Source organism: Entelurus aequoreus, linkage group LG10, assembly GCF_033978785.1.
Source record: "Entelurus aequoreus isolate RoL-2023_Sb linkage group LG10, RoL_Eaeq_v1.1, whole genome shotgun sequence".
In the NCBI taxonomy this organism is placed as follows: Eukaryota; Metazoa; Chordata; class Actinopteri; order Syngnathiformes; family Syngnathidae; genus Entelurus; species Entelurus aequoreus.
In genome coordinates this window covers 6,401,215-6,413,462 of record NC_084740.1, presented here as the reverse complement: position 1 = coordinate 6,413,462, position 12,248 = coordinate 6,401,215, and the positions used below count along the sequence as shown (strand labels likewise).

At 39.7% G+C, this 12,248-nt stretch overlaps 1 protein-coding gene across 8 annotated transcripts in view; it reads left to right on the top strand.

Moving 5' to 3' along the window:
• Nucleotides 1-12,248, top strand: part of cadm1b (cell adhesion molecule 1b) — a 621,285-nt gene that overhangs the window by 194,936 nt on the left and 414,101 nt on the right. Inside the window, exon 1 of one of the 8 annotated variants that reach the window (XM_062059922.1) lies at nt 407-424. The exons of the other annotated variants lie outside the window; for them this stretch is intronic. Coding sequence (XP_061915906.1) covers nt 415-424 — 10 coding nt within the window. The 5' untranslated portion in view covers nt 407-414. Of the gene's footprint in view, nt 1-406; nt 425-12,248 lie in introns of those variants that run through there. 8 annotated transcript variants of the gene reach the window in all.

The following is a 12,248-nucleotide window of genomic DNA, read 5'->3' as shown; positions in this document are numbered from 1 at the left end:
AGAGAGCGGGAGGCACTGTTGAGTCAGTGTCAGCTTGTTTGTCTAATGAAGGGGAACGCGGCAAGTGAAGTAACGTCCACACGCCATCACAGCAGACATTACCCTGCACATTACACACCGGTCAGCCTTCTGCAATAATAATGATGTTATTACTTGATGTTCACTGTGCATTGTGCTGCATTCTAACATCGCCTAATCTCCCTTCGCTCCATTTCTGGTACACCGTAGATGGTTGAAAGCGCGCCGCGTGCTGGAGGGATTGACTAATCTGTTAAAAAGCAAGACGAGAATATTATGCCCCGCTGATTTAATGTCCTCTCTTCTCTTTTTCTCCCTAGGTAAGCACTTTCCGGCTGCCGTGTTGGGGTGTGGTGGGGGTTGCTTGCGAGACGGCTGACATGACTGATTGAGGTGATGTACTGCGGTGTGTCCACAACACAACACAACACAGCACAATTGTTGGTGTTGATTGCCCGACTCACTCCCAGCCCAGCAGTGCAGATGTGAAGCTGGCGGCAAGTAAATTAGTTCCCAGCGTGCTCTTAGTTGCTTTTTTTGGACAAATGAATTGCTCCCAGGGACGCTGGCGCCGGTCCAAAGCGGACACTCCTATACGTGGGCGCCCATCTACATTTCTGCCAGTGTGTAGTAGTGTTGTCCCGATACCAATATTTACACATTTCACCACACCTATTGTGTGTGTGACAATCATTGGTACTTGAACTTGAACTACAATGACAATTAAAGCTGCAAGCAGCGTTGGTCGGGTCCACATTTTGGCAGGTGCTAGTCCTAGGTGTCCCAATACTTTTGTCAAGTGGTAGTCCTGAGTGAGACCTACATAGAGGTTTTTGTTTCGTGTCTCTACGATATTCGTACTGGGAGTTAGAGGAAGTTGTGTCTGAGTTCACATTGTCATTATAGGGTATTGTGTGTATTGAGGCCAAAGAAGGTCTAATTGCATTTTCGTTGTCATTTTTGGCACCGGAGCAACTTTAGTGCTGCGGGTCTTTGAAGGCTCGTAAAATCAAAACGGTAGCACTTATTAAAAATCCGTACAGACGGTTTAATCAGAAGGGTTCAATCTCTCTCCTGTAGCAGTTTGAAGCCGAAACGACAAACGCGCTCAGAGGAGATAACGTTTGATGTTTGGTGACCGTTTGTAACAAAAATGTTGTTTAGAAGGAGGAATAGCAAACTTCCTGTTGATTTTCGCTGAAGGATGTCAATCTATGAAATGTACGTCTAGGCGAGACCTACATAGAGGTATTTGTTTCATGTCTCTAAGACGTTCCTACCGGAAGTTATAAGCAGTTTTGTCTGAGTTTTCCTCTAAAAAGCTGTTTTTTCTCTGTTTTATTTAAAAATTGCTGTAGAGCACAATTTTGAGTTTCGGGGTTCGGTTATTTTTTGAGGTCGCAATTTCTACCAGTCCCGATGTGTGTGAGAAGTTTGGTGAGTTTTGAAGTGAAGTGAAGTGAAGTGAATTACATTTATATAGCGCTTTTTCTCAAGTGACTCAAAGCGCTTTACATAGTGAAAGCCAATATCTAAGTTACATTCAAACCAGTGTGGGTGGCACTGGGAGCAGGTGGGTAAAGTGTCTTGCCCAAGGACACAACGGCAGTGACTAGGATGGCGGAAGCGGGGATCGAACCTGCAACCCTCAAGTTGCTGGCACGGCCGCTCTACCAACCGAGCTATACCGCCTATATATTGAAGTATTTTAAGGGGGTCAAATTACAGCTCAAAGAGGCAAAAACGAGTTTTTTTAGTACAAATTTGTCTTGAAGGGGAAATTGACAACTTCCTGTTGGTTTTTGCCCGAGGATGTAAAATTATGAAATGTAGGTGTAAGTCAGACCTACATAGAGGTTTTTGTTTCATGTCTCTACGACCTTCCTAGTGGGAGTTACAGGCAGTTTGTTTTTATTTTTTCCTAGGGGGCGCTAGAGCGCAATTTTTATTTTTGGGGGTTGGTTTTGTTATTAACTTGCAATTTTCGCAGGTCCTGATTTGTGTGTCAAATTTGGTGAGTTTTGGAGCATGTTAAGTGGGTCAAATTGCTGCTCGAAGAGGCGGCCGGTATAATAAAAAAAAAAAGAATAATAATAAACATTACAATTTTAATAGGGTCCTTTCGTCCCATTGCAAAAGGACTCCCTTTGGGATTCCTTTTGAAAAGGTCCTGTGCGGACCCTAATTAAAGCTGCAAGCAGTGTTGGTCGGGTCCGCATCTTTGGCAGGTGCTAGTCCTAATTAAATCGCAATTTCCACCAGTCCCGATGTGTGTAAAAAGTTTGGTGAGTTTTGAAGTATTTTAAGGCGGTCAAATTACAGCTCAAAGAGGCAAAAATGAGTGTTTTTAATGAAACTTTTGTTTTGAAGGGGTGATTGCCAACTTCCTGTTGATTTTTGCTGAAGGTTGTCAGTGTATGCAATCTAGCTCTAAGTCAGACCTACATAGAGGTTTTTTGTTTCATGTCTCTATGCTATTCGTACTGGGAGTTAGAGGAAGTGCTGTCTGTGGTTTTTTCCTAGGTGCCGCTGCACAGTGGTTGTTTTCTTTGAAGGCTCGTAAAAGCACAGTAGCAGCTTTAGCGCAGGCGGTTTTTGAAAGCTCGTCAAATCAAAACGGTAGCACGTATCAAAACGCCGTCGACAACTTTTAATCAGAAGGGTTCAATCTCTCTCCTGTAGTAGTTTGAAGCCGAAACGACAAACGCGCTCAGAGGACATAATGTTTGATGTTTGGTGACTGGTTTTAACAAAAATGTTGTTTTGAAGGAGGGATTGCAAACTTCCTGTTGATTTTTGCTGAAGGATGTCAATCTATGAAATGTAGGTCTAGGTCAGACCTACATAGAGGTATTTGTTTTATGTCTCTACAAGCAGTTTTGTCTGTGTTTTCCTCTGAGAAGCAGTTTTGTCTGTTTTATTCAAAAAAATTTAGATTTTAAGTTTTGGGGTTCGTTTTTTTTTTTAGATCGCAATTTCCACCAGTCCCGATGTGTGTAAAAAGTTTGGTGAGTTTTGAAGTATTTTAAGGGGGTCAAATTACAGCTCAAAGAGGAATAAATGAGTGTTTTTAGTCATTTTTTGTGTTGAAGGGGAAATTGCCAACTTCCTGTTGGTTTTTGCCCGAGGATATGAAATTATGAATTGTAGGTCTAAGTGAGACCCACATACAGGTTTTTGTTTCATGTCTCTACGACCTTCTTAGTGGGAGTTACGGGCAGTTTGTTTTTGTTTTTTTCCTAGGGGGCGCTATAGCGCAATTTTGATTTTTGGGGTTTGGTTTTTTTACTAAAGTGTGCTGTCCCAGTTTTTCTATGTGTATATAAAATTTGGTGAGTTTTGAAGCATGTTAAGGGGGGCAAAGTAGTGCGCAAAGCTGCGGAATAATAATAAACCTTACAATTTCAATAGGTTCCTTTATACAGGGTACATGCGAACCCTAATTAAAGCTGCAAGCAGCGTTGGTCGGGTCCGCATTTTGGCTGGTGCTAGTCCTAGGTGTCCCAATACTTTTGTCCAGTGGTAGTCCTGAGTGAGACCTACATAGAGGTTTTTGTTGCATGTCTCTACGATATTCGTACTGGGAGTTAGAGGAAGTTGTGTCTGTGTTTTTTTCTAGGTGCTGCGGCACAGTGGTTCTTTTCTTTGAAGGCTCGTAAAATCAAAACCATAGCACTTATTACAACGCTTTCGTCAACTTTTAATCAGAAGTGTTCAATCTCTCTCCTGTAGTAGTTTGAAGCCGAAACGACAAACGCGCTCAGAGGAGATAATGTTTGATGTTTGGTGACCGCTTTTAAAAAAAAAATTGTTTTGAAGTGGGGATATCAAACTTCCTGTTGATTTTTGCTGAAGGATGTCAATCTATGAAATGTAGGTCTAAGTGAGACCTACGTAGAGGTTTTTGTTTCATGTCTCTAAAACGTTCCTACCGGAAGTTACAAGCAGTTCTGTCTGTGTTTTCCTCTGCGAAGCAGTTTTGTGGTTCGTTTTTTTTTTTTAGATCGCAATTTCCACCAGTTCCGATGTGTGTGAGAAGTTTGGTGAGTTTTGAAGTATTTTAAAGGGGTCAAATTACAGGTGAAAGAGGCAAAAATGTTTAGTGTGGTTTCACTATATGGCACATGTTTATGACAGTGTTGTTTAGTGTGCGTTCACTATATGGCACATGTTTATGACAGTGTTGTTTAGTGTGGTTTCACTATATGGCACATGTTTATGACAGTGTTGTTTAGTGTGGTTTCACTATATGGCACATGTTTATGACAGTGTTGTTTAGTGTGGTTTCACTATATGGCACATGTTTATGACAGTGTTGTTTAGTGTGGTTTCACTATATGGCACATGTTTATGACAGTGTTGTTTAGTGTGGTTTCACTATATGGCACATGTTTATGACAGTGTTGTTTAGTGTGGTTTCACTATATGGCACATGTTTATGACAGTGTTGTTTAGTGTGCGTTCACTATATGGCACATGTTTATGACAGTGTTGTTTAGTGTGCGTTCACTATATGGCACATGTTTATGACAGTGTTGTTTAGTGTGCGTTCACTATATGGCACATGTTTATGACAGTGTTGTTTAGTGTGCGTTCACTATATGGCACATGTTTATGACAGTTAGGTTTTGTGAATTATAGACTATATGATTTGTGACATTATTATGTTGTGAAACGTACCAAACTCGCCACAAAATGAACAAAAACAAGATTGATCTTTCAAGAATGTTTATAAAGGTCGAAAGTTGCCATCAATCCCACGTGGGTGCTCGGAATCGGCGCCTATAGGTTTTATGCAAATGAGCCCGTGTCATGGCAGTGAATATCTTTACACTTGACGGAGAAAATCACATGGAATGTAGTGACTTGAGTGTACCATATCTAAAACACAGCACATGGACTTTATGAATAAGTAAAATTATAATCTACCGTGAAGGGCCACGTACAATTTGCCGGATACATAAAATAGATCAGTTCTTATGTATATTTCAATGGGGATTAATATTGAAAATGTCATTTTGTTCTTTTCCCAGATAGCATAGAGCCACTTCTCCCACAGGAATGCTCAAAATAGGGTTTTTTTCGGTCAAAAAGTACAAAAAGTGTGATTTCACAGCATTTTTTGCAAAAAACTAGGATATAAATAAAATAGTGTAAACTTTCTTTTTGTTCTTTAAGCTTTATTTGTCAAGTGATTTTCATGAAAGAGTGTGTGGTCGCCATTACCGATTAATGCCTTTTAATTGTATTTATTTATTGTTTAGTTATCTGTCTCCATACGCATAGTGGAGATGCTCCACTATGTTACTAATAACCACCTCCATTACTACATATAAACTGCATTTCCCAGTATCTTAACCTCTTCAGGCCCAAGCTGTTTGTTTACATGCTTTTTGTATTTCTCTTTGCTATTTGGGCTTATTGGACCCTAATTAGAGTAAAAACTAAGAATCATCTTTTGGTACTTAGTCCATAAGTACACAAACGTGTACTTCATGTGTAGTGACATGCTAGTTCCTATTTTTACACTTTTTTTTCTCCAAATTCCATTGTATGTTATACTCTTCTGACACCACCAGATGGCAGTATAAGTGTCCACATAAGTGGCCATAAGACCCCAATTCAGTAGTGTACACAATTTTGGAAATAAGAGCTAAAAGGTGCTGTCCACGCATGTGGCCACTAAGGCCTTTAGAGGTTAAGTAGTAAGTATCACTGGAGGACGAGAAAACATGTTAGGCAGGAGCAGGCATGCTAATAAATGAGCTAACGGCCACTGAGTTGGTTTTTAAATCCGTAAAATAAGAAACAAGTGCTGAGTAAACTTTAAGGAGTGGAGATGGAACTGTGTTGCAACAGAAAGTAAGAAACTATTAGCAGGAAATTAGGAAGTAGATTAATAGTTAAAGAGAGGATCATATAACAAAAAAACAGTACATACACAACACATACTGTAAGAGGGGGTCGTCGATCCATACCGTATTTTCCAGACCATAGGGCGCACCGGATTATAAGGCGCACTGCCGATGAGCGGGTCTAGTCAGGTCTATTTTCATACATAAGGCGCATTAAAGGAATCATATATATTTTTTTGTAAGTGTAAAAGACTTCCTTGTGGTCTACATCAGTGGTACCCAACCACCGGACCGCGGCCCGGGTACCGGTCCGTGGACCGATTTGTACCGGGCCACGGCCGCACAAGAAATTAAAAAAATAAATTATTATTATTTTTTTTTTTTTAAATTAAATCAACATAAAAAACACAATATATACATTATATATCAATATAAATCAATACAGTCTGCAGGGATACAGTCCGTAAGCACACATGATTGTATTTCTTTATGACAAAAAAACTAAAAAATTTACTACAACGAGGCCGGAAATGTGTCCCGTGAAAAAAACGTCCGACCGGAACTCTCTAATAACTAAAGTTCCTTGGGTGAATAATGTAAACTCACTACACCGGTATGTTTTAGTGTTTTCATGGCGAGTTTACTGACAGATAAAAGTAAGAACTTTACACTACTTTATATTAGAAATGGCAACAGTGGAGGATGAATGTCACATAACAAGAAGAATTTTAGCGACTACGGCATCGGCACGGACTACAGTGCGCAAATTTTCAGGACTTATGCAGATCCCAAATACACATCAGCAGGTACCAGAAGGTAAAAAAAGTTGCTTTTGCATAATAGTGCAAAAGAAAACAGCAGATAATATGTCTGCTAATAGGTGCCGTTTTGCACTCCTTATACACACACACCATAGTAATACTTGTATCTCTGACTACAGTAGCCGTAACGGGCCGACAATCCATCAAGCGGTGTGGCTTCAAAGTCCTACTAAAAACATTGTGATAGATTTTTGAGCGCCGTGTGTAATGTTCTTTATTTTCAATGGAACATTTCAAGTTTTGGTGTTGTTTACTGGCGTCACATTGCAGTCTACACATATCTCTTATGTGTGACTGCCATCTACTGGTCACACTTATCATTACACCATGTACCAAATAAAATTGCTTTGAGGTCGGTAAGCACAACCTGAATTATTCCGTCCATTAGGCGCACCAGGCTATAAGGCGCACTGTCGATTTTTGAGAAAATGAAAGGATTTTAAGTGCGCCTTATAGTCCGAAAAATACGGTAATAATTATCAAACAGCTGAAAAATTTAATTTTGTTATTTTCCTGATATTTTTGTTTTTAATTTTGCCTCAAAAAATGTTAAAAAAAAAAAAAGCCATGATGAAAAGAGGTTGTATATATATATATATATATATATATATATATATATATATATATATATATATATATATATATATATATATATATATATATATATATATATATATATATATATATATATATATATATATATATATATATATGTATGTGTGGGAAAAAATCACAAGACTATTTCATCTCTACAGGCCTGTTTCATGAGGGTTTCCTCAATCATCAGAAAAAAGAAAAGAAAAAAAATCTCCTGATGATTGAGGAAACCCTCATGAAACAGGCCTGTAGAGATTAAATAGTCTTGTGATTTTTTCCCACACATACATATTACGCTCTACCGCGGTATCGAGCACTATTTTTTTGGATAATCTAATTAAGACATATATATATATATATATATATATATATATATATATATATATATATATATATATATATATATATATATATATATATATATATATATAGGGTCATCTTACATTCGGGTCAGTACAATTATTGTACACTATATTGCCAAAAGTATTTGGCCACCTGCCTTGACTCAAATATGAACTTGAAGTGCCATCCCATTCCTAACCCATAGGGTTCAATATGATGTGGGTCCACCTTTTGCAGCTATTACCGCTTCAACTCTTCTGGGAAGGCTGTCCACAAGGTGGCGGAGTGCGTATATAGGGATTTTCCACTATTCTTCCAAAAGTGCATTGGTGAGGTCTCCGTTCCAATTCATCCCCCAAACGTGTTCTATCGGGTTCAGGTCAGGACTCTGTGCAGGCCAGTCAAGTTCATCCACGCCAGACTCTGTCATCCACGTCTTTATGGACCTTGCTTCATGTTGGAAGAGGAAGGGGGCCGGCTCCAAACTGTTCCCACAAGTTTGGGAGCGTGGAATTGTCCAAAATGTTTTTGGTATCCAAGCCCAACTCCTGAAAAACAACCCCACACCATCATTCCTCCAAGTTATTAGGACACTTGATTCTGATCATTTGGATGGGTGGTGTTGCGTCGACCAGCTCTTCCTCCCAGGGAATCTAAGTTTCTGGTCAATCCCAAATTCTTTCGATGACATATATGCTGAGTAAGAAGGACCATCAAGACAGAATTGGAATATTTTCAAGTTTTACTAAAGCTTTAGGAGGTCAACTTAACCAATACATTCATATATGCTACTCTAGTTGATCTGGCATTCCAACGGAAAAGCCAACTCCTTTGCACACAAAGAAAACCCCCCTCGCAACACTGATAAGGAAAGAGTGGGTGTTGTATTTCACATTCCAAGGGTTAAGACACTAAACAGACAATCTGAAGACAAAGAGAGACTGGTAGAATATACAAAGGAAAAGTACTAGCTGCTCAAACATGGCTATGAATAGAGAAATAACTCTTAAACATACATGCATCCTTCGCAGTGGCCAAATACGTTTGGCAATATCGTGTATGTTGTAGCATTATGTCAGGATGCAATACAGGCTTCATATTTAATATCCCTACATTTTAGAAATGTAAAATGATTTATTGAAAATTGCCTGCGACAGAGAAATGGAAGATTGAGGATTGAGGCGCCCGACAGAAGTCCCTTGTAAAGTCAGCTTGGCCTTAATTGGCACACTGTACGCTCCCCATAAATGGACGCCCTCATCAGTATTCAGGGCTTTGAGGCGTTTTGATGGCTTCTAAACAACAACAACTCCTCGGGGAGACGTGTGTCCTCCTCCTGCTGCAGTCCCCGCACACAAACATAACATCAGTATATATTCCAGTAAGCCTTCAGTATCCACACCGAGAAGGGAACTACTTTCAACGTCAGGTTGTTGCCACGCGGTGTGCCCGGGGCCTCCATTATGCATGAGGCCCCTACCACCCTTCATCAGCTGTCACCGAGCAGACCACTGAAACCCCCGTCTTCACCCCCGGGGTCACCCGCGGTCCATCAGGGAGGCTGTAAGTCGAGTCCGCTGACTCGGAAACTCCCCGGCTCGGATCTCACTTACTTACAGCGTCACACCCGCTCACTTGGAGTCTGGCTCAGAGATCCTCTGATCTTGTCTTGGTTTCAGAGAGTTAGAGGAGGAGAAATTCAAGGTAGCTCGGCTATTTTAATGCTCTAATTTGCCTTTGCAGAGTCTGAGTGGGTTTTTAATCCATTGTAGGAGGATTCTTTAAGTGACTTACATCTAGGGATGATGTTTGATAAGAAATTATCGAGTTCAAGCCTATTATCGAATCTTCTTATCGAACCGAACCGATTCCTTATCGATTCTCTTATCTAATCCAGATAGGTTGTTGTATATGGAAAAAACCACAATATTTGGTTTAACAAAAGCTCACTTTTATTTTATAAGAACTTTTTTTTTTAAATTAATAAATAAATATTGACTTTTACCCCCCCTAAAAAAAAAAAAAAAAAAAATATTGACTTTTGTTACCCAAATTATATTAAGTGGGATTTTTCAGAAAAACAAATATATACAGTAACACAAAAACAACCCGTTTCTGTGATCACTATAGGTGAACAGCCATGCCTTGAGGCGTTTTTTCCGGTCCATTATTTTTGCATCACAGGAAATGACATAGCTCAGTCATTAGACTTCCCACAGGGCATTTCTTGTGGGACGGGATTCATTCCCAGGGATTCAAATAAAGAACCAACTCTTTTTCTTTACTATAGTGGCCTCGATAACGGAAACCGGTTCTCAAAAAGGGATTCGAGTCCACGGAATCGGTTCTTTTCTTATCGAACGGTTCTTTTCTTATCGAACAACCGGGAGAACCGGTTTCGAACATCATCCCTACTTACATCCCTCCGCATGTGCTAAGACGGGGATGTTCAAAGAAGTTGTTACGGCCGCCCCGTTTCCAGAAAGCTAAGGGCCAGAGCCTACACTGCAAAAAGTGAAATCTAAGTAAGATGAAATATGTCAAATAAGGGTGATATTTGCTTATTTTCTGTCTGATAAGATAATTCTTCTCACTAAGCAGATTTTATGTTAGTGTTTTACAGTGTTGGGACTAACGCGTTACAAAGTAGTAAATAGTAATCTAACGCGTTATTTTTTATATTCAGTAACTCAGTTACCGTTACTACATGATGCGTTACTGCGTTATTTTACGTTATTTTTTATGTAGTACCGGCTAGAAACTGAGAAGATCTGAGTGTGTTTTATCGGAGCGCTGCAGAAGAGACGACAAGGAAGAGGTGTGTGTGTGTGTGTGTGCGTGCGTGTGTGTGTGTGTGTGTGTGTGGGAGGGGCCGTGTCTGTTTTAACTAACAAGACGTCATGGTGAAGCCGAGTTTCTTAACATGGAGATATTCTCACTACTTTTCGACCACAAAGAAAATAACATTTTAGTTAAATGTAAGTTGTGTCTTAGATCAAAGATCCTATCCAAGCAATTCAAATCTGCTGAAACAGCTACAAAAGCAACATGCTTCAACGAAGCTAGTAAAGAGAGACACACGTCACCTCTTAAGCAACAGCGGCTGGATTTTAACGAGGCACTGCGCACTGAAGGTACACACACTCTGTCAATTATCTTATATACTCTTTCATTCTAGACTTCTAGAGTGTTTGATTATCACATCACTCTAAATGTATAGACTATAAAGTTCACAAACATAAAGAGGGATGCTAGTGGGCCAGGCCAATCTTTCCTTATCTCTAAACTAAAACTGGGGAAATGTGTAGAGTGTTCTGGGCTTCAGACATGATTTTAATTTCAGAATTCCTTGAGAGAAAAGAACGCCTGGTTAGGCTTTGTGTATGTAGTGTGTGCCTTCCTTGCTTTACATTATGTGATTGGGCCGACACGCAAAGGCAGTGCCTTTAAGGCACGCCCCCAATATTGTTGTCTGGGTGGAAATCGGGTGAAAATCGGGAGAATGGTTGCCCCGGGAGATGTTCGGGACGGGCACTGAAATTCGTGAGTCTCCCGGGAAAATCGTGAGGGTTGGCAAGTATGACTGGGAGACGCAACTGCTCTGTACTTCTCCCTACGTCCGTGTACCACTCCGTACAGCGGCGTTTTAAAAACTCATACATTTTACTTTTTGAAACCGATACCGATCATTTCCGATATTACATTTTAAAGCATTTATCGGCCGATAATATCGGCAGTCCGATATTATCGGACATCTTTACTCACGAGTATAAAACTACTTTTTTAAAGTAATCATTTCTTACTTCAAGCATGAAAAGAAAAATCACGATGGCGAGCGCATATCATTATGTCAAGATAATGGCACTAGCATTTACTTCATTTAAGAATATTTTTCAACATATTGAGCAAAAAGGTCTCATTTTTATTTTTTTTCTACCAAGAAAAGTGCACTTGTTATTAGTGAGAATATACTTATTTGAAGGTATTTTGGGGTTCATTGAGGTTAGCTAATTTTACTTTGTTTTGGAAAGTCTTGACAAGCCAAATTTTCTTGTTCTATTGGCAGATAATTTTGCTTAGTTCAAATAAAATACCCCTCATTTTTTGTAAATTTTTTTCTTGTTTTTGAACACTGACTTTTTTCAGTGTAAGTGTCAAAGTCAAGGCCCGCGGGCCAAATCCGGGGCACATTTTTTTCATTGAAAAAATCCGGAGGCACACCACCAGCAGAAACGTTAAACAATGAAACTCCACCAGGTTGTCTTTTTTTTTTTAGTTTGTTGTTGTTTTCCAGTGTGTAGTGCTTTAGTTTGCGCTGTTAATTTGGTGGCTCTTCCTGTTTTGTTGGTGTTTTCCTGTAGCAGCTTCCTTTGAGTGCTATTGCCCGCACCTGCTTTGTATCGGCAAACAAGAATATTTCAGTTGTGCGGACGCTATCCTTCTTTGTGGGGACATTGTTGATTGTCATGTCATGTACGGACACACACTGTAAGTCTTTGCTGTCGTCCAGCATTCTGTGTTTGTTTACTTTGTAGCCAGTTCAGTTTTACTTTCGTTTTGCATAGCCTTCCCTATGCTTCAGTGCCTTTTCCTAGCGGGACTTGCCTTTTGTTCA